This window comes from Equus quagga, unplaced genomic scaffold (assembly GCF_021613505.1).
Source record: "Equus quagga isolate Etosha38 unplaced genomic scaffold, UCLA_HA_Equagga_1.0 73442_RagTag, whole genome shotgun sequence".
NCBI classification, from domain to species: domain Eukaryota; kingdom Metazoa; phylum Chordata; class Mammalia; order Perissodactyla; family Equidae; genus Equus; species Equus quagga.
The window spans coordinates 253,864-281,265 of NW_025802777.1; the positions used below are offsets into that span (position 1 = coordinate 253,864).

Sequence of the window (27,402 nt, forward strand, 5' to 3'; positions counted from 1 at the left end):
AGGGTTATAGGGTTATATTAGCTTCAAAAAATGAATCAGGGCATATTCTCTCATCTTTCATTTTCTGGAAGAGATTGTGTGGAATTGGTATTAATTCTTTTTTAAATCTTGATAGAATTCCACAGTGAAACCATCTGGGCCTGCCTGGAGATTTCTTTTTGGGGAGTTTTTAAATGAAGAATTCAATTTCCTTAATAGTTATACGCTATTTAAATTATCTATTTTATATCAGGTTGGTTGGGGCAGTTTGTGGTTTTCAAGGAACTGGTCATTTCATCTAAGTTGTCAAACTTATGAGTGTACAGTTGTTTGCAGTATTCTCTGATTATCCACTTGATGTCCTCAGGGTCTGTGGTGGTATCTCTTGTGTCATTTTTGATATTGGTAATTTGTGTCTTCTCTCTTTTTTCTTTGTCAGTCTTGCTAGAAGTTTGTTGATTTTTAAAAAATTTTTCTCAAAGAACTGATTCTTTGTTGCATTGATTTTTTCTATAGTAATAAATTTATTGTTTTCAATTTTATTGATTTCTGCTCTTGTCGTTACTATTCCTTTCCTTCTGCTTGATTTGGGTTTATATTTCTCTTCTTCTTCTATGTTCTTGAGACGGGTGTGTAGATGATTGATTTGAGACTTTTCCTCTCTTCTAATGTCTGCCTGAGTGCTACAAACTTTTCTGTCTCAGCACTGCTTTAGCTGCCGCCTACAACATTTGATATGTTGTGCTTTTATTTTCATTCAGTTCAAAGTGTTTTATGAGACTTCCTCTTTAACTCATGGATTATTTAGAAGTGTGATGTTTAATTTCAAGGGTTTGGAGACTTTTCTGTTACTTTTCTGCTATTAATTTCTGGTTTGTTTCCACTGTGATCTGAGAACACACTTTGTATGATCCCAATTTTTAAACATTTGTTGAGGTTTGTTTTACAGCCAGCATAGGGTATATCTCGGCATCCATCTGTGGACCCTTGAAAAGAATGTGTATTCTGCTGCTATTGGGTGGAAATTGCAAATGTTGATTAGATCCTTTTGGCTGAAGGTGATGCTGAATTTCTCTACATGCTTGCTGGGTTTTTGTCCATTGCTGAGAGAGATGTTGGAGTCTCCAGTTATATTGTGGATTTGTCCATTTCTCCTTGCATTTCTAATTAGTTTTGCCTTACATATTTTTCAGCTCCATTGTTTTCTGCAAACACATTAGGTTTTTATGTCTTCTTGGTGGACTGACTGTTTTATCGTTATATCATGATAAAAGAGTCAATTTTCATTGCTCTGGTCATTTTCTCTGCTTTGAAGTCTACTTTATCTGGTATTAATATAGCCACACTTGCTTTCTTTTGATCAATGTTTCATGTGTATCTTTTTCCATCCATCTTCCAATTACCTTTCACTTCCAGTCTACTTCTGTTGTTATACTTGAAGTGAATTTCTTGCACACAGCATTTGGTTGGGTCATTTTAAAAAGTCTACTCTGACAAATGCTGTCTTTTAGTTGGTGTATTCAGACCATTTACATTTAATGTACTTATTGATATGGTAGGGCTTAAATCTGCCATTTTACTTTGTCTTCTATTTGTTCTGTTTTCCATTTCAGTTTTCTTTTTCCTGCCCTCCTGTGGGTTACCTGAACATGTTACAGAATTCCATTTTGATTTATCTATCGTGTATTTGAGTGCAACTCTTCTTACAGCTTTTTATTGCTTTCTCTAGGTATTACATTATTCATAACTTATTGCAATCTACTGGTGTCAACATTTCACCAGTTTGAGTAAAGTATAGAAAACTTACCTCTCTTTACATCCTTTAGGCTTCCCCCATTTATAATTTTCTTAAATATTTCTTCTAAATACATTTAGAACTACATCAGACTGTGATGTAATTTTCGCTTCCGCTGTCAAATATAGATTTATAAAACTCAAGAGAAGAAAGAAAATGTATTTGCTCCTCCTTTTACTCTTTTCTTTCTTCTTCCTTCCTTCCTAACGTTCCAGAACTCCTTCCTTTACCATTTCCTTTCTGTTTAGAGAATTTCCATTGGCATTCTTTTAGGGTAGGTCTGCTGGTGACAAATTCTTTTAGTTTTCCTTCATCTGAGAAAGTCTTGATTTCTCCTTCCTTCCTGAAGGATATTTACACTGGGTACAGAATTATGGGTTAGTAGTTCTTTTTTGGCACTTGAAAAATGTTGTGTCACTTGTTTCTGACCTCCATGATCTCTGAAACTTGGTGTCATTGGAATTGTCTTTTCTGTTACAGGTGAGAAGTCAGATCTCCTCCACTGTATTCAACAGTTTTCTTCATCTTTATTTTTCAGAAGACTGAGTCTCGGAGTGAATTTCCTTGTGCTTTCCTATTTGAGATTTGTCCAGCTTCTTGAATCTATATGGGTTTATGACTTTTGCCAAAATTTGGAACTTCTCAGTCATTATTTCTTCAAATACTTTTTAGCCCCATCCTCTTTCACCCCTCCTTCTGGGACCCCAATGACACAGATCTTTTGCTATAGTCCCCCAGGCCCCTTGGGCTCTGTTCACTTTTTTTCATTCTATTTTCTTTGTGTTGTTCAGATCGGGAAATTTCTCTTGTACTGTCTTGCAGTTCATTTATTCTTTCATCTGATCCCTCCATTGAGGTTTTTAAATTTTAGTTATTTAGTTATTATTTAGGTATTGTATTTTCATTTGGCTCTTTTTTATATCTTTTATTTCTTTGCTGACACTTTCTATTTCTTAACTGAGACTTGCTGTTTTTCCATTTGTTTCTAATGTCTTCATAATTGCTCATTGAAACATTTTTATGCTGGCTGCTGTATTAGTCAGAGTTCTCCAGAGAAACAAGACAAAACCAATAGAATATGTGTGTGTGTGTGTGTGTGTGTGTGTGCGCGTGTGTGTGTATTTATGAAAAGGAATTGGCTCACATAATTATGGAAGCTGAGAAGTTCCAAGACCTGTAGTGAACAAACTGGAGACCAGGGAGAGTCAATGGTATAAGTTTTAGTCTGAAAGCCAGCAGGCTGGAGACCCAGGAAGAACCTCAAGGTTTCTGATGGGGAGGGGGGACCTCTTCATGGCTCCACACTCAGAGCTCCCGCGTCACCTCTGCCCCTCCCTGGCCTGCAGAAATTCCTCCTCGCACATCCTGGACCAAGGTTGAGTCAGATCTCTGCCAACACGCCCAGCGAAGAGGGCCAGCAGGTTAGAGGACCACCGATGTTACAGGTTCCAGCTCTACTCCTACTCAGGGGTCTCCAAGGACTTTATGGAGGGGAGTCAGTCCCCTCCTTTCCCCTCTGCATCTTCCCTCTTCCCGGCCAGCGTCCACCTGCAGGGCCTTCCTGTCCAGCCATGACCCTCAGTGGCCTCTCTGCCAGGCCTTTCATCCAGAGCCAAGAGGTCAGATCGGCAGGGCACCAGGAGGACATCGCCTCTAGACCCCACCCCCGGACATGGACCCTGTCAGAACCAGGGTTTGTAGCCACAACTCCTACTACTGAGGCAGTAAAAAGCAAGCCCCAAACAGCTGGCATCGCGGAAAAGCCCAGAAGGAGAAACACTAGGCACTGAGCAAAGAGGAGAAAAACTCTTTGGAGAGTCTGGAATCCTGGCAGAGGCTTCTCACATCCTTCTTAGCTAGGAGGTGACAGACAGAGAAGGGACAGAAGGACACAGCGATGTTGAATCCAGAATCAGACACTGGTGCCTGCACTGTGGAGGCCAAAGGGGCCTGGTGACCAGAACTGGAACCAACAGAACCAGCACAGAATGCCCGGGGGAAATACATCGCCTGACCTGCTCGCAGGCTGCCTTTGCCCAGAGCATCCCAGGCACTGGCCCTGGCCCTGCTGTGACCAGCCCTGCCTGGCTAGACTGTGAACACAGATTTCTCAGGGCTGCACTGACTCACTCGCATCGTCCCCAACGAGAAGAGTCCCTTCACAAATAGGAGCCTGTGTTCAGAGGGGCCTGAGCGACCTTCTCTGCTGGTAGCCCATCAGGCAACCCTGGGTACCAGAAGCAGAGCCACTATGTCCTAGTCATCCTCCAGCCCAGCACCACTCCTCCTCTGAGGCCCAGCTCAGCCCCACATCTTGGGCTCTGAAGAACCCCAGCCCACATGGTCACAGGCTGCAGCCCTGCCAGCCTCTGCCGGGCCTGTCCTGGAGCAGTCAAGACACGCTGGTTGAGTGGATGGGAGGATGAGCCAGGGACAAGGGAGCCAGCTCAGGAAGTGCTGATGGTCTGGCGCTGGGAAAAGTGCCACCCTGGAGGACAGGGCCAGGGCGCTCCACAGCATGAGCGCAGAAATCATGTGAGGGTTTGCAGGTCAGAGAGCCTCTGGCGGGCACCCCTGTACCGGCGTCCTCAGCCTTCCTGTGGTGGCCCTGAGCCCCTGGGCAGGCACCAGCCACTCGTGGGCCCTGCAGGACCTCTGGTGGGCTGAGACCCTGGGCCACAGAGGGTCGTGGAAGCATGCATGAGACAGGGTTCTCTGGCAACATCCCTTCCTGAGCACACTGCATCCCCACCTGCCCCCGTCCTGCTGAGTGCGCCGAGAACAAAGGAGAAATGTGGCCTGCTCCGGGCTTGGAGGGGAGTCCCCTGCAGATGGCGTGTGAGGGTGAAGGGACGGAAACCACCCAAATGTCCCTCAACGGAGGCAGGTTGGAGGCCAGACCTAGCACTCCATGGATGACGGACCAGCCGCATGGGGGAGACGGGGCCAAGTGCGGGACCCTGCACGGCGTATGTCATGTGCTGCCAGTTGCAGTACACTGCCTGTTGGGCGACTCAATTATTGCAAATGACAAAAGAGAAGAAAGAAAACCTTTCCATCTGGGAGGATCATAACAGGCGTGGGCCCTGGGGCAGGGGTGGGGGTTTCACGGTTTAATCTGTATGCTTAAATATGGTTTGAATTGTAATAATATGCATATCTTGGTTCTTATATTAAAAACAGGAAAAAAATATAATTGAAAATGCTCACGATACCCATCAAAATGTCAGCGGATGCGTCATCGCGGTGTTCTCAGAGACCCTAGCACAGAAGCACCACCATGAACGCAGTGGCCCCACCGTCAGCCCTGTTCCTGAGGATCCCCTGCGGCGGTTCTGGGCCGGTGCCGTTGGGAGAGGGCACGGTTCTGGGACAGGGTGTCCTGAGGAAGCTCATCCAGAAGCAGGAAGATGCAGAGGTCACCATTCTAGCCAGGAGAGGGGGCGCCTGGTCTTTCTTGTGGGTGGCATATGTCTTGTTTTTGTGCTCACACACAGCTCTGAAGGGTCTTGTCTTTTCCACTCACATTTCCACGGTCACAGAACAGCAGGTCCAAGGCTGTGCTCTGGGAGGTCATTGATGAACACCAGGAGCACACCAAGACCTGGCTGGGAGGCCGGGTCAGCTCTGAGAGATGGGGGGCTGCCTTCTCCCTCCATGTTTAAAGCATCAATTTCACTATGGTTGGGAGAGCTGCAGGCTGGGTGTGGGGCAGGGAGAGGCTGCAGACAGACAAGAGCCTGAGGACCAGAGGGTGACTTCGTGGTCCTCTGGCTCAGGCCCAGCACAAGGGCTGGTTTCTCTTTTTCTCCCACAGCACTTTGTTTTTGGGAGAAGAATGAATGTTCATTCGTTCTTTCATTCATTCATTCACCCAAGGGGCATCACAAAACATCACCACTCCGCTTAGGTAGGTGGTCACATGACTTGATTTGGTCACTGAAACGTGGGTGGGCTACCATGTTCCTTTCCCCTGCCATGGCTCCACATTCCAGAAGGAAGAGAGCACTGTCCAGCCAGGAAGTCTGCCCCACCAGTGCCCCGGGACCACTATGGTCAGAAGGAGTGGACAGGACATCAGCTTCTGTTGCTGCAGCCTAACCCAGCCCCGCCTGCCTGATGCACTCAGCTCTGGCCAGCTGCCGGCAGCTTCTCCTGCATTCCAGAAGCACGGTCTCGGGAACAGGGCGCCACGGTCAGATTGGTCTGGGACACACTGCGTACGCATACCCCACCCGGAGGTTCACGACTTCCATCACCATGTGAATTTTCTGAGAAGTCCCCACGAAAGATGCCCAATTAACCCTTCATTTCCCCCAAATCTAATTCAACAAGGCTAGTTCCCTTTATAAACACTGCAGGCGAAACTGTGTGCATGAAGCTCGGGTTTGGGAGACCAGCTCCAGAAACATCACGGACTGAGCCCAGCCTCTCCCCAGGAGCTTGTGTGCAGCAACAGCGTGAAGGTCTGAAGTCAGCGAGCCCACTCAGGGTGGGGGGCCCTGCGCATTGCAGCCCTCACCGCCCCCCACCCCCCGCCCACAGCCCACGGCCTGGGAGGGGCTGCTCAGCATTGCTTCTGCCTAACGATCTAGGAGCAGCCAAGAGCCCACGCCTGACGTCTAGAGAAAAAGAAAAAGGACCTGACCTCCAGCCCCCGGATGGATGCTCGCACTCTTGTCTCCTCCCAAAGGCCACTTTGGGACAGTGGTCCCCATCATCCCCCCGGGCTGACGTGTGGTCCGGGTAAGGCACATCGCTATACCTGCTGCCAGATCCCTCTCTGCTTCACTTGCCTAAAAATCCTTCCCAGTTGCCTGATGTGTGACCCTGAGACCCTCCGCTCCACCGAGGGCCACCCCAGGAACATGGAAGGACAGCACGAAGGCTGAAGTGGGGGGGTGTCTCTCACCACTGCCAGGACACAAGCATGAACCAGGCGGACGGAACGTGGCTGGTGCCCCAGGAACCAGGATGGGATCTGCCCGGCTACATGCAGCCACCCCCAGACCCTCGGGCCCAATGGCATCTGAACCCAACTGGGATCAAGCCGTGGGTCACCCCCTCAGGCCAGCAAACACAGCTCATCAAGCCAGGATGTGAGGGTATCCCACATCGAAGAACTAGAAGGATGTACAACTAGGATATACAACTATGTGCTGAGGTTTTGGGGAGGAAAACAAAAAAGAGGAAGATTGGCAACAGATGTTAGCTCAGGGCCCAGTTTCCTCACCAAAAAAAAAAAAAAAAAATTAACTCAAAATGGATTCAAGACTTGAGCTTAAGACCTGACACCATAAAACTCCTGGAGGAAAACATAGGCGGTGAGCTCCTTGAGATAGGCCTGGGTGATGATTTTTTGGATTTAACACCAAAAGCAAAGGCACCAAAAGCAAAGGCAACAAAATCAAAAACAAACAAGTGGGATTACATCAAACTAAAAAGCTTCTGCAGCCACAACTAGAAGGACCCACAACTAAAATATACAACTATGTACCGGGGGGATTTGGGGAGAAAAAAAAGCAGGAAAAAAAAAAAGCTTCTGCACAGCAAAGGAAACCATCCACAAAATGAAAAGTCAACACACTGATTGTGAAATGGGCAGAGAGCTTCCGGGCTGGTGGACATGAGGAGTCTGGAGGGAGGGGTGTGCTTGGAGAAGGTCCGTGAAAGCTCTGTGTGCTTTTCCCAGACCTCGCCCTACACATCTCTTCCAGCTGACCGTTCCTGAGTTATATACTTTTATGATAAACCAGTGATCTAGTAAGTAAAATGTTTCTCTAAATTCCAAAACAAACAAAAAAAATGGGCAGAGAATCTGAAAACACATTTTTCCAAAGAAGATATAAGATGGCCAACAGGTACATGAAAAGATGCTCAACATCACTAATCATTAGGGAAATGCAAATCAAAACTACACTGAGATATCACCTCACACCCATTAGAATGACTATAATTACCAAGACAAAAATAACAAATGTGGGGGAGGATGTGGAGAAAAGGGAACCCTTGTGCACTGTGGATGGGAGCATAAATTGGTACAGCCACTATGGAAAACCGTATGGATGGCCCTCAAAAAATTAAAAGTAGAACTAACATACTATCCAGCAATTCCACTTCTGGGTATTTATCTGAAGAAAACAAATATACTAATTTGAAAAGACACACGCACCCCCATATTCATTGCAGCAGTATTCACAGTAGCAAGAAATGGAAACAACCTAAGTGTCTGTTGATGGGTGAATGGATAAAGAAATTGTGCTATATATACAATGGAATATTACTCAGCCATAAAAAGAAAGGAAATCTTGGCATTTGCAACAACACGGATGGACCTTAGGGGCATTATGCTCAGTGACAGAGAAAGACAAATACCATATGATCTCACTTATATGTGGAACCAAACAAACAAACAAAAACCCCAAACTCATAGATACAGAGAACAAAGGGACGGGTGGTTGCCAGAGGCGAGGCTGGGGGCGGTGAAATGGGTGAAGGGGGTCAAAGGGTACCAACTTCTGGTTATAAAGTGAATAAGTCCTGTGGATGTCACGTACAGCATGGTGCCTATAGTTAATAATACTGTGTTGTAAAAAAAACTATTTTAGAAGAGTTTTATATTTACAGGAAACTTGTGAAGCTAGACTTCCCATATAGCCACCTGGTTTCCTCCATCACTAAGGTCCCGGTCAGTGTGACAGCTTTGCTGCAGTTAGGAACCAGCACTGATACGTTATCACAAACTGAACCAATAAGCCGCAGTGTGCTCAGCTTTCCTCCGTATTCCCCTAACGTCCTCTTCCTGTCCCAGGACGCCACGTGACATTCCGCCGTCAGGTCTCCTTAGGCTCCTCCTGGCTGTGACAGCTTTTCAGACTTTCTGTGCTTTTGATGACCTTGACGGTTCTCTCGAGTACTGGCAGGTATTCTGTAGGGTGTCCCCTACTGGAATCTTCTGGTGCTTTTCTCATGGGTAGAGGTTGTGGGTTTGGGGGAGGAAGACACAGAGGTGAAGTGCCCTTCTGCCACCTTGTAGCCAGGGCGATCCTGTCAACAGGACATCACTGTCGATTTCGACCTTGATCACAGGGCAGAAGGCATCTCCCGGTTTCTCACTGCGAGGGTCCCCCCACCTCATCTTGCACTTTGACAGGGCAGTCCCCAGACCCAGCCCACACCCAGGCCGGGAGGGGGTTATGCCCCACAGGGTCTTCCCCTCCCTTCTGCCCAGCACTTTGTTCTGTGGTTCGGCCCCTATCCAGTGGTTAGAGCCCCTGCCAGGCCCCAGCTGAGCGTCCCCCTCCCCACCCCTCCTTGTACCGCCTCACTGAGCACCCCTGGCTGTGCCACCTCAGTAAAAGCCCCCTCGCTCCTTTCTCCTCACCCCTCACCTCCACCCCCACCCTGGACGCCAACCCCCAGCTCCCGAAGCCCCCATGGAACTCCCTCCCCCTCCCCGTCCCTCTTGTCCCCTCCTCCCCGAGCCCCGCCTCCTCCCCAGCCCTGAATGCCCCGCCCCCACCCCACCCCTTCATCCCCCCACTAAATTCCCTAGCTCCTCACCCTGCCCTGAGCCCCACCCCAATCGCACCCCTCACTCAGAGCCCCTTCCCTGAGTCCCCTGGCCCCGCCCCCCAACCCTCCTCCCGCACTGAGCTCTTAACCACCCCCAGGGAGGGGGGAGGGCTCTTTTCCCCTCCTCCCCCCTCCCTGGACTCCCTAATGCCCGTCCCAGCGTAACCCCCCCCACCCAGCATGACCCCCTAGGAGCTCCTCACCCTCCCACCCAACACCCCCCTCACAGGAAGGGCTTCCCTGGCCCCTCGTCCCGCCCCTCCCCGCCCCCGCACATCACGTCAGGCGGGGACCCTGCGTGCCCCCCACCCAGTGTTCCTGAGCGGCCCACTCCCCTGGGCCCCCAGTCCTTCCACCTGACCCCCTTCCTGCAGGTTTCTGGAAGGCCCCTTCCCCTGGTTCCATGGCCCTCTCCTCCCCGGGGACCCTGAGCCTGGAGACCCTGGACAGCTGGGACCCTGACGTAGCCGGGCAGTTGGATGAGGAGCGGTGGCAGCCATCCTCTGAAATCGGTGAGGCCCTTTTTCCTCCTCCCCAGGCTCCTGCCTTTGAGGGTGTGGTCAATAGGGAGAGACCACAGGCTGGGGTCTGGGGACACTGCGGGAGGAGGGAACATGGGCATGGACACAGATGGAGGCAGGTGCATCGGTGGGCATTGGCCCCTCCACCCCTCTGAGGCCCCCTGCCCTCCCATTTGTGGGGAGTAGCCCACCTGAGCCAACAAGGTGGCAGGGGCCCTGAGCAAGGAGGGACAGGTCTCAGGGGACACACCAAGCCCCATCTCAAGGTTGGCACTCACCACCCATCTTCCTGCCCCTCGATCCGGGTTGGGAGGGGTGAGTGTCACCGTGGGAGGTGGGTGGTCTGCTCGTCCCTCATGCTGGGGACCAGGGGATCCTGGGCACAGGCTGACCAGTGATTTCCTGCCTGCTCATATGTGTCCTGTCTCCCGGTGGGGTGTCCCATGGCGGCTGCCCCAGTTCTGGACCTGGAGGAAGAGCCCAGCATGGACATCATCCTGGTGGACTCCAGCGAGCTGTCGTCCCCGCCTTCACCGGGGCCCTCCCGAGGTGGGGGCTCCTTCAAGTATTGGCCCCATCACTTAGGATGTCAACTCCAGGCCTGGGCAGTGGCTAGGGTTCCAGACTTCATTCCGATGCTCCGGCAGGGGTGGGAGGGCCCCACCCTGAGGCTTCCCCTCAAGCTCCATGTTTAACATGCCAGCAAAGGTGGAAGGGAAGGGGTGGCAGGGGTGCTCTAGCTCCCGTGACTTCAGAAGGTCAACCTGGGGTGCTCACTTCCTGGCCATGTTTAAATTAGAGGTAGGCAGAGGAAGCCACTTCTTATTTTCTTTTCCAGATCTTATTGAGTATGAAGTCAAGGTTAACCAGCGAGACATAGAAGGTGAGTGCTTGCATACTGGCCTCTGCTTAGGTGAAGCGGAAGGTCAGCCAGCTCGGGAAAGGCTTGCTGCAGCCTCACACCGTCGTCCATCCCCGCAGAAGGCAGTGGATGGGGCTGGAGGCCCTGCTCGTCTCTGTCCCCCAGCCCCAAGGCTCCTGAGGCTCCATCTAAAGTGTCCAGTTCCGTGTCTTCAGTGTATTCACAGAGTGCACCCAACACCACAGCCTGATTTTAGGACACTTCCATCACTCCAGAAAGAAATCCCATACCCATTACCGTCACTCCCCATCCCCTTCAACACTAGGCAACCTACGAGTCCACTTTCTTTCTCGATGGATTTGCCTCTTGGGGGTCCCTTGCGTTTCCATATGCATTTTAGGATCAGTTTGTCAATTTCTGCAAACAAAAACCGGCTTGCATTTTGAGCGGGATCTGTAGACCACTCTGGCAGGCGCGCCATTTCAACACCATTCGATGTCCCGATCCATGAACATGGGATACCTTTCCATTTGTTTAGATCGTCTTTAATTTCTTTCAATGATGTTTTGCAGTTTTCCGTGTACGGGTCTTGCGCTACTTTTGTTAAATTTATTCCTAAGTCTGTCACTCTTGTTTGATGGCATCCTGACATACATTGCACCTTGGATGTCCCCTTAGACATGTGCATCTGCTGTGGAAGTTTCCAGGTGCACACACAGCACCCTCTGTTTGAGGGAGGGATGTGCGCTGCCTGCAAGGTAAGCAGGGAGGTGCGGGGTGGCTCCCCGAGGCTGGAGCAGAGGAGGTGCCAACCCGCCTCTGCCCTCCCCAAGGACAAGTTCCTCAGCTGCCTCTTCTTGTATGACGACGACGGGAACCAGTCCTACTGCTCCATCTGCTGCTCCGGAGAGACGCTGCTCATCTGTGAAAACCCAGACTGCACCCGGTGAGGCGAGGGGCCCGGGGTGGGGGTCGGGGGTGAGAGTCTGAGGAGTCACTGCCCATGAGCGTAGGAAACTCCCATGATTCTCAGCCACGCATCCTGAGTGTGGAGGGATTTCCCCACAAAAAGATAAATTTCTCCAAAGCTTTCCGTTTCCAACTCAAATTCTCCATTTGGTGACAAAAGACTTGCATTTCCAATTTTTCTTTCATTATTATTATCACCAAGACATGACTGTTCCCTCTATGGTTACGTAGGGCAGGGACGGAAACCCCACATCCCCGGGTGCCCTGCTGGTCACAGCAGGGGACAGGCAGGGGCGTGTGGGTTCCCTGTTACATGCCAATGTGAGCTCCATCTGTAGTCCCCTCCCTCTGCCCTTCTGGACTGTCCTTGTATTTACAGCTCCTCCTCCCACCCCAATTCTCCCCCCTCTGTCAGCTGGAGCTCCTTCACTTGGTTTGCTGGGAGAACTGACCGGTTTCTGCAGGCTCCGACGTTTGGGGGCTGCTTTGAAATCTGTCATTGTCCTTAAATCCCCTGCTGTTTTCTGCAGACCACTCTGTTCCTGTGGCTCTAGGTGCCTAAGAGGGACCGTTCCCCATTCCCCGGGGCCACAGCCTCGCCTTGCATGGGCTGCAGAGACCACAGGGCCACCCTTGTCTTTGCCTTGAGCCCGAACGTGCTTCGATCGATGGCTCCAAAGCAAGGACCAGGCTCTCCTCTGCCCGCAGACCGACATACCAACTAAGATTTCACCTGACGCCTGAGGGAATGTCATGTCAGTCCCTGTGGTTTTCTGTTTGACTCTAGCTGCTACTGTTTCGAGTGTGTTGACACCTTGGTCAGCCCCGGGACCTCAGAGAAAGTTCAAGCCATGAGTAACTGGGTGTGCTTCCTGTGCCTGCCTTTCCCACGCAGTGGGCTGCTGCAGAGGAGGAGGAAGTGGCGGGGTTGGCTGAAGGCCTTCTACGACCAGGAGGCGGTAAGAAGCCGCTCAGCTTGGGGCAGAAGGATGCGCAGCGGCCCTCACTTGGTTGGTTTTCTCTGGTTACTAGTTGCAAAGTGCCCATCTGCTCTGGTAGGTGGTGAAGTCAGAGGCTTTTAAGCGAACGGGCTTTTCTCGTTTTCCTCTTTGATAGCAGGCTCCACGAGGCAGTCTATTTTTTAAGAATCCCTTTAGCATGGCGGTTTTGTTTCTTCCAAGCCTTGGAATGAGGCGTCTGTAGTGGGTGGGAGAGGGGCTCAGCCGAGGTGGGCTTCTGAGTCCAGCAAATGGGAGCAGACACCGGGCCGGGGCACAGACACGGGACCTCTCGAGGGTCCAGGAGCCACGGGCTAGGCAGGAGCTGTGGCCTCATCGAAGTGGGTTGAACTGTGTCCCCCGAAGGACATGGCCAAGTCCTAACCCCTGCTACCTGGGACCGTGACATCTTTTGGAAATCGGATCTTTGCCGATCTCAGGATCTCAAGATGAGCTCATCCTGGATAAGGGCAGCCTGAAACACAGACCTCCGTGACAAAGGATGAGGCTTTATGGTGTTCTTTGGAAAACGAGGCCTGTGAACACCTTCTAGAGCCTTCTTTCAGACACATTGAGTGGCAGAAGCCTTTCTGTCTCAGTGTAGAAAGACGCCATGCTGGCAAGTTGCAGGAGGATTTTCACTCAGAAAGAAAACAGAGTTGAGACTCAGAAATGTCCTTAATGCTGGCCCGGTGCTGGAGCACAGCAGACAGAGAACAAGGACACGCATCCCAGTGTCTGTCAGAGCTGCGCCCGTGCTGGGACCGGCCCCACCCTCCTCTCCCGCTCACCTCCTCCAGGCAGCCCAGGACTGCCTGCCTGCCCCAGGCTCACGGCTCGCTCACTCACTGCCTATGCTGGGTGCTGTCGCATCTGCTAGAGCCCCCGTGCAGGCAGACCCCTGCTCAGGCCTGGACCCCTGCAGTCGGAGACCCCACGCCCTGCTTGCCAGTGGCCAGAGACCCCCGAAGTGCAACCTCCTGGGGGGAGAGGAGGCTCTGGGGGTGCTTGTTTGACAAATGAATCAACCGAGCCTCTGTCCTAGAAGACAAGACAGGTATTATCCACCGGCCTCCCCACGACCTTTGTCCTCAGCGTGCCTCCTTGGTGGCTGAACTTGGGGTGCTGGCGTGCTGGCTGGCTCTTGGCCCAGCAGGTCTCAGTCCTCAGCCTGGGAAAGCCCTCACGCTGGCAGCTTTTGGGGGGGCCGGAAGCGTGGGGCCCACCTTCGGAGCCCCCGGTGGGGAAGGAGAGGAACAGGGTGAATCCCACTGCTGTGCGTATTCTGGGTCCCCCAGATTGAGACTCTAGCCAAGAAATACAAAGCAAGTGTCTCCTCTGGGATCCGGATCTCCCTTCAGTCCCGCACCTGCCTCTCCCCTGCTGGGTTGGGGGGAGGGGGGTGGTCAGGTGGGAGACCTCAGCCTGGGGGGCGGACGGAGTCTTCGTGGGGGCCCGAGGGGAGGGGTAGCGTGGTCAGGGTGGGGCAGCCGACCCTGGCAGGTGTGTCTCAGGTGTGTCCCGGTTCATCCAGGAGAAACGCCTCCGCTGGGCCAGAAGGAAGGTTCCCTGTGACTGACGGGCTCTGTAACCACGTAGTTGTCAGAATGTCCTTTTTTTTCTTTAATAGGAGAGTCCCCTTGAGATGTATAAAACTGTGCCTGTGTGGAAGAGAGAGCCAGTGCGGGTGCTGTCCCTTTTTGGTGACATCAAGAAAGGTGAGTGCAGTGATGTCCAGAGGACTCACGCTGGAGGGTGAGCCTGCCCAGAGCCAGACCCACAGAGGATCCGATGTGTGTGTGTGTGGGCAGTGGGGCAGAATGTCCTCGCTGTCTCGCTCGCTGAGCGTCTGGGGCTGAGGGCCGAGAACGACATGCCTGTCATTTTCGGGAGGCAGGGGGTGGGTGCAGTTGCGCTGGGCCGCCCTTCTGCAGAAGAGAGGCCTTGGGGGAAAATGTGAGAAGGAAGCAGGATGGCGGGTGTGAAATGTGGTTGATGAGGCCACCAGGCCAGGTCTCTGCCTAGGACGGCAGACCAGACCAGGCCTTGTGCACGGCCACCAAAAGCCAAAGTCCAGTTCAGATACCTCCACACGCCTGACCGCCTTGCAGGGTGGCCCTGAGCCCTCCTTCTCCTCCCAAATCTTGGCTCACCCAGGCCGGCCACGCGCCGCATTCCAGCCTTGCCTGAGTGTCCCGCCCCTTCTGGACCCTGCGCTCACTCCCAGCTGTGGGCGCCTTTGGAAATCCTGTGGATTCTTCTGGGCCCAGCAGCCGCAAGAAGAATCCATGAGAACGCTCCTTAGTCTCTGGCCAAATGGACTCTGGGGATCCGCCCCGCTTCCGGCACTGTGCAGCATGCTCGCTGTGGTGTCACAGTGGCCTCACAGGAGCCCATGTCACAGACGTGGGGCCTGAGACACCCACAGAGTGCGTGGGGCTTGCCAAGTTGCTGCCGGGGGTGCTGAAGGGACCCAGGAGTCACTGCCTGCGGCCGCCCAGCCTTCACCTGCCTGCCCAGAAGGTGCATCCCGTCCTCCGCCTCGTAAGGTCCTCTCTGGGCTCCTCTTCCTGTCCCCAGGCTGCAGAGTCTCTGAGGCCAGTGCAGGGCTTCTACAGCCCACACCCGTGTCACACAGCCTGGCCGGGTGACATCAGCGTGAACTCCACCACCAGGCAGATTTCCTCAACCGGAGCACGCTGCCGCAGCCCAGGAAGGCCTGGTTTTGCAACCAGTGTCTTGACTTTGTAAAATCGCTTCTCAGTGCAGTTTGCTTATGACGCCACACACGTCCTCATCGTTGGTCCGGGCGTGTCGTTAGGAAGATAAAGTTTGCTCTTGGGTGACGGGAGAGCTTTATGATCAGTCGTTGGCCTTGTGATTCCGTATGGGGTCAAAGTCAACGCTAGCCCTTCTGTGTCCTTGCTTCTGCCCATCCAGAGCTGACGAGTTTGGGCTTTCTGGAAAACGGCTCTGACCCGGGCCGACTGAAACATTTGGACGATGTCACCAATACAGTGAGGAGGGACGTAAGTACAGCTCGAGTGCTCCAGACGCCACGGTGAGAGCAGAGACCCGTCAGGGGACGCCGTGGGCTGTGGGAGGAGGCTGAGGAGGGGCAGCTGACGCCACACAGCTCTGTCCCAAGCCAGGGCCGATGTGGGGGTCTCGTGGGAATTAGCACCTGCTGGCACAGTTGCTGGTAGTCACCCCGCAGTGGGAGAGGTGACAGGGGCATTTTCATGGCCCCCATGCTGCCCACAGCCCAGAGCAGAGTGAGAGGCCAAATCCCCTGGCCGACATGTTGAAGTCCAAGGGGCAGTCCCACCACGTGTGGATGGTGCTGCCCAGGAAGGGGTCAGCCCCCACAGTCCTCTCAAGGAAAAGCGCTGAGTCTTGAACTAAACATCCGCTGATGAAACATCCTCTGGACACTGCGACAGAATGTTCTGGCTCCCTCGAAGGCTGCTTCCTGCTGCCCTGGACAGTGACCTTGGAGGAAGTGCCTAAAAATGACTCACCAGCACCAGCTTGGCCATGGAAGAGGGCCGGGAAGCCTTCTCCTGGGGGCCGCCGGGCAGGGTACCCTGGTCTCTCCCGCCAGCACTGGCACACAGCCTCTCGCACTAGCAGAGAAAGGATTCAAGCCCATCGTCCTGGGGGCCCGACAACGACGGGCAGAGGGGCTGGGGGGCTTGGAGGGCTGGCCGTTGAAGGGGCAGCAACAAGGAAAAGGCCAACATGGGGGTCCGCTCTGTCACCCCCAACCCCTCCTACTGGCCAGGGCCTCACAGTTCTGCTCCCGGTCTGGCCAGGGAGCCCATGTCTGAGGAGCTAGCCCTCCTCTCTGGTGGTCATCCAGCTCCATCCAGGGGGGGTCCCCTACCCTGAGGCCCAGGATAGGTCTCCTTGTGGGGGAGGGTGCCCCTCACACGGCCTCGAACCCCACACCCCTTGAACTTCATCACCATGGGCCTCCCCCGAGACGCCATGTCTCACCCCCGACCCCTTCAGACGCCCCACAATGGAACATTGCTGGAGCCCGCACGCCTGCCCCAGGCCCTCAGGGCGGGAGTCCTCCCTCACAGGGTGGGACGTTCGAGGCACACGATGGTGACATGAGTCCCACACATGTGGCTGGGCTGCAGGAACGTATCGGACGCAGAGGGGATCTCCCTGGACGTCCAGGGGTGACCGTCTGATGGAGCTGCTGTGTGGGTGCCGTTGGGGCTCGATGGGGAAGAATGTGGCCAAGCTGTTAACTTCCAGCTGCCACGGTCATGTCAGGGCACTTCTTGTATTTTCCAGCAACACACAAAATCCGTGAGGGCCCTCTGGGGCCGGTGTGTCAACCCTCCTCTAAGGGCACCACCTGGCGCAGAGGAATCCTCTGATCCCCAGTGCTCTGTGAGGGCCGGCTGCTCCTCAGATGACCAGAGCCAGGCTCTGTGCGTCCCCGGGGCTGGTGGTGACCAAGAAACCACAGTGTCAGGTCCAACCCATTGGGCTTCACTGCCTCCCCTGCGCCCGGGACTCTGCGGGGCAGAGCGGGTCAGCTTTGTCGTGAACCTTGTGGTCAGACGCACGAGGTGCCTTCGGCCCTTTTGTGACCGCCCAGCCCTCATGAGCCTCCGGTGCCCCTGGCCCTGCAGGTGGAAGAATGGGGCCCGTTCGACCTCGTGTACGGCTCCACGCCGCCCCTCGGCCACGCCTGTGACCATCCTCCCGGTAAGAGACCTCGGTCTGCTCAAACCCCTGGCCCTTGTGTCCCTCCCACCCTCTTCATTGCCACCCTAGCCCTCCTCAGGGAGGGCAGAAAGAGCAAATTGTCTGCATTTTTAAAAATAGCTTCATTGATGTACAGCTGACTCACATAAATTGTCCGCATTCAGCGTGTGTACTTGGTGGGTTGGGACATGCATATCCCCCGGGAAGCAATGGAGAAAGTGAGTGTTTCCACCCTCCCCGGAGGCTGCCTCGCGCCCTCTGATCCTCCCCACGCGCCCCCGGCAGCCTCTGACATGTGCTTGGTGTCTCCGGAGCACGTCTGTTTCCTTGGAATGGAATTATTTACGGAAGAAAGTGGCATGTGCTCTTTGCCAGCTGGCTTCTCTCGAACTTGCATTGTTTTAACGGCTTCTGTCCCTTCTTGACACCAGGGCGCACTGGGTGAGGCTGGGGTCTGTGCTTGGGGTGACGTCAGCCCTGTGCCCTTGAGACCCATTTGCTGTTGGCAGGAGCAGAAGCACCCTGGGGAGCAGGCGGATGCCTGGGGTCCGGGCCAGCCACTCTGGAGCCAAGCCTTCCGTGGTCCCCCTGCCCCCACCAGTGCCCCTCAGCCCTGCCCTCGGGCCCCGTGTCCGTGTGCCCGGCCCAGACCCACCCAGACGCCCTCCCCAGGGTGGTACCTGTTCCAGTTCCACCGTGTGCTTCAGTACGCGAGGCCCAGGCCGGGCAGCCCGCAGGCCTTCTTCTGGATGTTTGTGGACAACCTGGTGCTGACAGAGGATGACCGGGCCGTAGCCACTCGCTTCCTGGAGGTGCGTGCAGGGGCTGCCGTCCCGGGGGTGCTGGCCAGGCCGGGGCCTCCCCGAGGGACGCTTGGGCGTCTTCAGGGGTGGCACAGCTTGGATCCCGCCGCTGAGGCCTGGGCTTTCAGAGCTCACAGGGCTGTAAGGCAGAGACTGTGGCCTGCCTAGCAGCCTGGAGGCCGTCCCTTCCGTGCCTCTCACATCTTCAGGATACCGCCTCCTCTCTCCCTACCCCGCCCCGCCCCCCCATCTACTCGCAGGCACACATGCACAGGTGTGCACACTCACACTACAATACACAGTCACACACTCACAAAGACGTATGCACACGCATACATACATCACACTAACACACCACACACACACACAGAATCACACACACACTCACACGCTCACACGCTCACACCACGCTCTCCGTGTGTCTGAATCCTGATCATTTGAGCAGCCACTTCTGGACTCAGCAATGGGTCCGTCCAGGCTGACCAGGCCCGGGTCCCGCCCCGCTCCCCTCACACACACAGGACAGCCCTGGCTGGGCCTGGTGTGCCCTCCTCTCGAGACATCTCCCCCACGTTTCGAAGTTTAGAAACTTATAGCAGAAAGTCCCCTCGCCAGCCTGACCCCACCTGTCCCCACGCCCTAGTCTTCAGTGTCTCCGTTACCGCCAGGTTCCTTTACACAAATACGAGCAAATCTACCTACGCTGCCGCCTGCTGCCGCCTCTTTGTCACTTAACAATCGCCTTGCTTTGCAAAAGTACCTTCCTCATTCTTAATTTGTTTCTTTCATTTTGTGCAGTTTTCATTGGTACAGACATAAAATAACGTCTTTGACCTGTTCCCTGGGGATGGATGCCGGGGTTGTTTCTGATCTTTTGCTCTTACAAACAACACTACGATGAGGGAGCGTGTGTGGGACCACCTGTGGGATCGGTTCCAGTGGTGAGACTGCAGGGCCCAGGCTGGTCCACAGTCCTGCCAGCAGGGGATGGACGAGGAGCCCTTTCCTGCCTCAGCAGCAGAGGGTCCCGAGCTCTCTTGTACGATTCATGTTAGGGTCATTCCCAAGTCCCACCTTTGTTTTCCCTCGGATGGCAATTGGGATCTTCCATTTTATCATCTAACTGGTTTTGATTTGTGTACACGAAACTCTTGATTTCTACACATTGGTTTTGCTCCTGCTGTCTCACGGGACTACTTTCTGGATTATGCTAGTTTTCTTTTGATTGAATTAGACTTGCTGTGTGTTTGAGCAGATCGTCTGCAAATACTGACAGTCCTTTCATTCTGATTTTACACCTGGGACATCCTTACCATGTTCCTCATGGTGCTGCAACGTCTTGGACAGTGTTGAATCCTGGTAGCGACAGGCATGCCTGTGTTGTTCTGACCTTCATGGGAATGTTTCCAGAATTTCCCTATGACCCTGAGGCTGGCATGGAGGTTGAGGTTGATATATTTCACTATGTTAAGGAAGTTTCCAGAAGTTTCCCTCAATTTCCTTTTTTTTTCTTTTTTGAGCAATTTCATCAAGAATAACTGTTGGATTTTGTCAAATGTTGCTTCTGATGTCTGTTTAGATAATTAGATCATTTTCCTCTTTAGGTCTATTAATAGGATATAATACACTAATAGATTTCCTATTAATGAACCATCCTTGCATTCCTGGAAAAAACCCCTTAGTCGTGGTGAATGGCTCTTTTAACGTATTGCTGAATTCTGGTGAACAGCATTTCATCTAGGATTTTTGCTTTGACAAGCACGAGAGAGGCTGGTCTGTAGTTTCTTTGTTTTGTGCGATCTTTCTTGGGCTCAGATATCCGTGTTAAACTGGCTTCACAAAAATAATTGAAAAATTGACAGAATTCTCCTGTGAAACTGTCTGGATTGGTGGTTGTTGCTGTTGTTTTAAAAGAGGAGTAGCTCTTCGGTGGAAACAGCTGTCTTAAGACCTTCTATCTTTTCTGAGATTAACTTGGTAAGTTATGTTTTCCTAGCATGTCATCCATTTACTTATAGCTATGGAAATCACTTTCACATAGTTGAGCAAAGTGGCCTCATGGTTCTTCTTTCTTCTGTGTCTGGGGTTATTTCTCCTTCTTAGAAATCTGGAATTTTAAAAATACCAGCATGTCGTCACATAGCAGCCAGGACCAGGTTTGTAAGCTGCGCTATTTATAAAAAAAAAATTCATGAATAAGTTATTGTGGGTCCAACCAAAAAGCTCGATTTGCAAACCTAGGCGTCAGTCATCCACACACTCGGAGGACAACAGAAATGCTGACTTCTGATCGTTTTGTGCACACGTTTCATAGATCAAACTTTACCCCAAATCAGAAGTAGGCAAAAAAGGGAACTTCTCATATTTTCTGTGACTGCTCCTGTCTTGCTGTGGAACCTTGCTCCTGCTGCTGGCAGGGAAGAATTGAGACCTGCCACATATAGGTACTGTCTCTCCAGGCTCTGGCAGCTGACAGTACAGCCGGTGTGAGCCTCTCCCTGCAGCGAGGTGCCCGGACACAGGAGGAGGCTATGTGTCCAGGGAGGTGGGGCTCGGGAATGGTCCACATGGCCATTCTGCTGGCCACCCGAGTCCAGGAAGGTGGAGTCAAGGCCACCTTGTGCTGGGTATCAGGGACCAAGTGGCCTCTTGCCTCAGTTTCTCCTCCATGCCTCTCTCCCTCCTGTAGCTTCCCCTCCCTATGTGGGAGAGTCCATCTCGCCTTCCTCCTGCTCCTCCCCCATCCTTCCAGAGCCTTCTAGGGAGACTGTGACCCCAGGATTCCAGGCAGCCTGCTTGGCTCCTGATGGGCACCATGAAACTGGCACTTTAGAAAACTCCTCTTCTGCCAGCAAAGCCTCTTACCTCCCTGACAAGACTCGTCTTGGCTCAGTGACCAAGACCTGCTTCATCCTTGTGGACTCCACCTCTGTGCTGGAGCGGCTGGGGACTCCCTGGGCCACGTGACCTGTGGGAACGCAAATCTACCGGTTACAAGTCTAAAAATAATATCTTGGATTTTTTTCCTTCCTAAGGTGATTTATAAGAAAAACGATGTGACTTGTAAGCAATGTCAACTGGGAGACATTGTCAGTCTGAAAGGCTGTTGACCGTATTCTGAGGCCAGATGTGGTTCCCACAGTGGCTGAGGCCTGCGGGCACGGTGGGGGGCAGACGTCATTGTGCAGGCGACCTAATCCACAGCCGATATTTCCGTGTCTCAGACTGACCCGGTGACCATCCAGGACGTCTGTGGCAGAGCTGTCCGGAACGCCGTGCACGTGTGGAGCAACATCCCGGCCGTGAAAAGGTATTTCCTGTGTGTTCTAGTCCTTTGGGAGTTTGGAGGGACCCTGGCCCAGCGTCAGGTTTGCCAAAGAAACAGAAGCCAGAGAGAAGGGGGAGTTTTCTAGACAGCCACGCCTAGAGCAGCCTCTGTGCCCAGGTCGGGGGCTGTGTCCAGTGGGCCTTCAGGCCACCTGGAAAATTCTGGACACGCTCAAGGTCTGGAATGCCCCCTTCCACTTTGGGGACCTGCTCCCAGCTTTTGGCACCAATGCCATCTGAGGTTCTCATCTCAGGACAAACTCCTAGACGTGTGCTGCGTGGCCACATGCGCCCTGGCCCTGCTACCCATCCCTGGCCCTCCCAGGGCACCTGCCTCACCAGACACACAACAGACAGTCACACATCTGCTCACACGCCCACTCTCACACTTTCACACACCCACACCCAGGCACACTCATTCACATGCTCATACAAGCCCATGAACGCTCACTCTTACTCACACACGTGATGCACTTTCGGTCCCTCAAACACGCCATGCCTTGGGCCTTCACGCATTCCCCTCCTCTGCCACCGGAACATCCTCGTGACTGTTCATTCTCATGAACATTCTCTCCGCCTCACCCCCCTCCACCCCACAGCCCCTGGTCCGGCCAACCCCGCTCCTCCAGGCAGCCTTTCTGCTCCTGGGACAGCTGCCCTCGCTCTCTTGTCTTCATTCAAACACTGTCCCCCCCAGAGCCCTCGAGGAGATGGCCACCTCCTGCCCCTGCCCCCCCACAGCATCTGGCATGTGCCCTTGTGTTGAACTGATGCTGACGGCATCTTCTGGGACAGCTAAGTCATGTCTCCCCCTCCTGACAGTGAGTTTCTGGAAAGTCCTTCCCATCCACCTCCCAACTCCAGCCTTCTCCCGGCTGGCAGCGTGGCGTGAGCCCCCCACCGCACCTGCCAAGGCCAGGGTTTGGGTTTAGGTGGAGCTAAATTGCAGCAGCTTTCCAGAATGTTTCCTTTTCGGAAGCCTGAGAGTCATCCGCCTTCTGTGTGCATCTCCCCTCCCCCCCACCCCCTCGTTCCCCTCCTCCCCGCTTCACCCTCTTGAGGAAGGTGCACGGGGAGCGGGTGGGCGGGCAGGCGCCTCCTTCCCAGAAGCAAAGCTGGAAGCCGCTTTTTCTCAAGGGCGTTTTCCCTTCCGGCTGGGCTCCTGTTGTCTCAGCAGCGTGGAGGGGGACCTACACTCGCGGAAAGTAGGGGTCATTCATCGCCAGCAGCCGCCCGATGGCACGGTCAGCCTCGGAAGGTCGAGCTGCCCGGGAACTCACCGGGAGAGTTCCTGGAGGGGCCCTGCAGTTCTGGCACCTCATTTATAAGCTGAGACACGTTCCCCGACTCCAGGGAGGTGCCAGGGAGCAGGAGAAGTGGGTGCCGGGGGCCACGTCCTTGAAGCCTCCTCCCCACGGGTCACATCAAATTGCAGGCTGGGGCCATGTTCTCCCCACCCACCTGTCCCACAGGCAGGGCCTCCGCACAGGCAGCCACAGGACCCTGGGGCCGGGCCTAGCGCCGTGTCGGGGCTTGGGTACAGCAGAATGCCTCAGAACAACGTGCAATGGGGTTTGCCAGCCTTGGCCCGCAGAGTCCCGCCCTTTCCTCTGCGTGGGTTTGCTCCATGATGGTTTCTTCACACTGAAAGTGGGACCCACCCACCTGGGCCAAGGGTCTGTCCCGGGGGACCCTCTCTGCCCCCAACTGCCCTGCCTGCCTCTCCCAGGACTGGCTCCTCCAGGGAGGAGGCGGGAGGCGTGGGGGCCATCTGGTTCCCTGCTGCCCAGGACAAGCTTGTCATTCCACCAATGGGCAAATGGGAGATGGGTGGGGGGTGCTTATCTCAGAGACCTCGGGATAATCTAGCGAGACTGGCACCAGCTGGCCTTCCCCGTGGGAGCCCCCTCCCCGCCCACCGTCCTCCCTGGACCCTGGGGAGCCCAAGAGTGCTCGGTTAGTAATGAGCCCCCTTCTCTCCCCACAGCAGGCACTCGGCCCTGTTTTCCCAGGAGGAATCGTTCCTGCGGGCTCAGGACAGGCAGAGAGCAAAGCCCCCCGCCCGGGGGCCAGCCAAGCTGGTGAAGAATTGTTTTCTCCCCCTGAGAGAATATTTCAAGTATTTTTCAACAGAATTCACTTCCTCTTTGTAAATGAGTCATTATACCTTGAAAAAAAAAAAAAAGACTTTTCCTAGAACAAAGATAACTTTCCTTATATTGTTTCTTTTTTCCTCTTTAAATTATTATTTTATCTGCTTGACTGTGGATTTTCCATGGTTGCCACAGACCCATCTTCCTTTTGGGTCTGGAGACCAGGGCCCTGACCCACCACACCCTTTGCGGGACGGGGGGACATACCCCACGTCTAACCAGAGACGAGATCCCGATGTTACACAGCACAGTGTGCTGCTGAAAAGTTTGTGTGTGCCACTTGAGAAGTTAAAAATATATTTATGATGATGAGTTACTGGTCATTTTTTGGTGGTGTTATGTATAACACAGTCTTTATTTTCCTCCCTGGGACATGGGGGTGCCCGGGAGGACAACGAGCAGGTCACGTTCTTATAAGTGCTTGTTACATGTGCTCCCTTTGGACACGCAGCTGATGCTGTCACACGACTGCCATTTGCTGTGATCGTCAAAACCACTCGCCCTGATTATACCACACGAAACATCCCAGACCTTGTCAAAGCGTAGACTGTCGAACTTGGAAAGCGGGGAGAATGGACTGAATAGATGGCACAGAGACCAAGACCAGACCCACTTGCGAACCGTGCAGGCTTTTTGTCCTTCTTAACCCAGACGGACCCGCTTGCAGAAAGCAGGATTCTGCTCCCCCCGGGCTCCTAGGAGGATAAACCCAACGGAGAGCATTGAGTTGAGCTGGCTTCAAATCACATGTAGTGAATCCTAAAGGGTTCTTTCCAGATTAGCCAGAAAACCCCCAAAAGGGATCTAGACTACGTAAACAGACTCAGCTCGTCCTGGGCACTACCACCGGGCCTTGGGGCCCCCCTGGCACCAGCGCGGGTGCTGTAAGCAGTATGTAAAACGCTTTGTGGAGGAAAGGTGGGGTTCACATTGAAGCTTTTGAAGTTTTGAAAAAAATATCTTAAAGTAGAATACAAGTTGTGATGGTGAATTTTATGTGTCGACACGGCTGGGCCACAGTGCCCAGATATTTGTCCCAACATTATTCTGGATGTTTCTGTGGAGCTGTTTTTTTGGATGGGATTAACACTTACATGGTGGACTCTGAGTAAAGCAGATCACCCGCTCTAATGTGGGCGGGCACTGTGGTCTGAATGTCTGTGTCCCCCTCCAAATTTACCTGTTGAAATCTGAACCCCCAGGGTGATGGTTTTAGGAGGTGGGGCCTTTGGGAGGTGACTCCAAAAGGGGATTAGTGCCCTTATAAAGGGGGCCCCACAGGGCTCCCTCACCTCTTCTGCCACGTGAGGATACAGGAAAAGTGTGCAACCAGGAAGAGGACATACGCCACCCATGCTTCACCCTGATCTCGCCCTTCCAGCCTCCAGAGCCGTGAGAAAGACATTTCTGTCTATAAGCCGCCCGGTGTGTCATATTTCGCTACAGCAGCCCGATCAACTGAGACAGCCTCATCTAAGCCACTGTCTTGGACGCAGGCCTGAACAGGACAGTGGCGGACCTCCTCTGAAGGAAGGAATTCAGCAGCAGGCCGCTGTGCACTCCAGTTACAGCTCTCCCCTGGGCCTCCGGCCAGCCAGCCCACCCCACAGATTTTGGGTTTATTCAGCCTCCAAAATTGCCTGAGCCAATTCCTTGAAATAAATTTCTCTCTCTTTATATACATTCTCTTGGTTCTGTTTCTCTGGAGAGCCCTGAGTAATACAGACATCTTCATCGCATCCACAGGAACCTTCTCTCATGGCAGGAATGGAGAACAATACTGGGCTCTGACATCACAGATCTCATGCCCAGAGGCTGATGTTGCAAGATCTGTAATGAAACCGAGATCATGCAGCCCCAGAAAACACGGAGGAAGTGGAGATGAGGGCATCCCAGCCCACATTAAGACCTTCCTGGGAGGCCAAGCTCTGGATCTCTGGATCCAAGCTGACCACAAAGACGTGCACCCATGGTGGCAACTGACAGGTCAGGGCATCATGACGGCTGTGCCCTGGCGGGCTGACTCCAGGCTGCTTCTGCCAAGGTAACCGACACCATGGGGGCGTGTCCCCACCTCATGTCCACTTTCTATCAGACTGCTCCCAAGCAGGGGCCACAGCTTTACATCTTTAATTCCCTCCCAAACACCTTGAGATTCTCCCTTTAAGTATTTTAATCCCACCCACAGGGCCCTTGTTTGTGACTCCCTGCGGTTGGCTGAATAACGACCCCCAAAAGATGTCCCCATCCTAGTGGCCTGTGAATGTCACCTTATAGGGAAAAAAAGGACTTAGCCGATGTGCTGAAATCAAGATGGGGAGGTTGTCCTGGACCATTCAGGTGGACCCTAAATGTGATCACAGAGGTCTTTACCAGGGGAGGCAGAGGGGGACTTGACCTCATACAGAGGAGAAGGCCGTGACCCTGGAGGCAGAGATGGAGGGGCAGCTGCAAGCTAAGGGATGCCTGGGCCCCCAGGGGCAGAAGCAGGAAGGCCCCTTTCACTGATTTCAGACTTCCAGCCTCTGGAGCTTCGGGAGAATCCATTTCTGCTGTTTTTAAGCACAGAGGCAACTGACACGGCCCCTAAGAGAAAAGGTGGGCTTCCCGGGACGAGGGATAAGTCAAGCTCCGAGCAGCAGCTGACGCCTGCGATGTCACAGCATGTGGCTGTGCTGGACCTCTAGTCAACTGGCGGGAGAAGCGGAGGGCAGGCCTGGGCCTCCAGCGTCAAGGTGCACGCTCCTTGCTTCCAGGTCTGCTCCGAGCTTCGAATCCCCAGCATGAATACAATTCCTGCTTGGTTCTAAGGTCGCCTAGATATTCCTCTGGACGAGCTTCTCTCTCCACACCCCCTGACCACCTGAGAAACAGTCATGGTCAAGGGGAAGAAAGGAAGACCTTCCTGAAAGGCAGGAAGCCTCCTGAGGGGCGTTCTTTTCTCATGTGTTAAAATCCTCTGTTTGTAACCCACACACCAGTGTTGGTATGAGGACTCTGTGTTCATTAGCTCACAAGAACCACATATTAACTAGCCTACTTTGTGAGGAAGGTGTTATAATATCCCCCACTTCAAAAATGGGACAGAGGGGTTGAGTAACTTGCCCAATGTCACACAGCTCCTGAGAAGCAGAGTTGGGATTTGAACCTAGCACACACTTCTCAGGCTGAGGTTCCTGGGGCTGATCTTGGTCCCCCTCCTGGGGGTGCCCCTGCCTCCATGGCCCTAGTCCCACGTGGATGTCCCCTTCCAGCCCAGCGGCACTTCCCTGCCTGCTCAACAAACAGAGTACCACTCTTGGGTGGGCCTGGCAGCTGCGCTTGGCCTTCTGGGGTCTGGGGCGCCGGCCAGCTCTCCCGTGTTAGCCCCTTCTAGACCCCTGCCCTCCACATCTCGCGGTGGGGCAGTGTCCGGACTGAGATGAAGGGCTTCGCTTCCGGACCCAACGGACTGGGCACCACATGAGAGGGCACCCTGTGAGGGGGACTTAACCTAGGCCGGGAGGTGGGTGGGGGAGGGTGCTCTCCATCCCCCAGCAAACCTAGAGATTGCACGTGGGGCCCATCCCTCCCTGCTCCCCATCCAGGCGGGCGGAGTCAGGATCCTCGTGGGAGCCTCTGGGGGTGGTGCGCAATCCAGGCGTCAACCAATCAGCGCAGCCCCTCCCCTCTCCGCCTGCCCAATCACAGAA

The 27,402-nt window shown here is 53.6% G+C and overlaps 1 protein-coding gene across 1 annotated transcript; it reads left to right on the forward strand.

Annotated features, from left to right (window-relative positions):
* Positions 1-6,704: 6,704 nt before the first annotated feature.
* LOC124234377 (DNA (cytosine-5)-methyltransferase 3-like) lies at positions 6,705-23,966 on the forward strand. The gene is made up of 13 exons (XM_046651739.1): positions 6,705-6,873; positions 9,724-9,861; positions 10,330-10,419; positions 10,709-10,753; positions 11,411-11,490; positions 11,566-11,678; positions 12,489-12,660; positions 14,330-14,417; positions 15,640-15,728; positions 17,352-17,427; positions 18,100-18,239; positions 21,455-21,540; positions 23,545-23,966. The coding sequence occupies exons 1-13, from the start codon at positions 6,705-6,707 to the stop codon at positions 23,708-23,710; spliced, it is 1,452 nt and encodes a 483-aa protein (XP_046507695.1). The 3' UTR covers positions 23,711-23,966.
* The last annotated feature ends 3,436 nt before the right edge of the window (positions 23,967-27,402 follow it).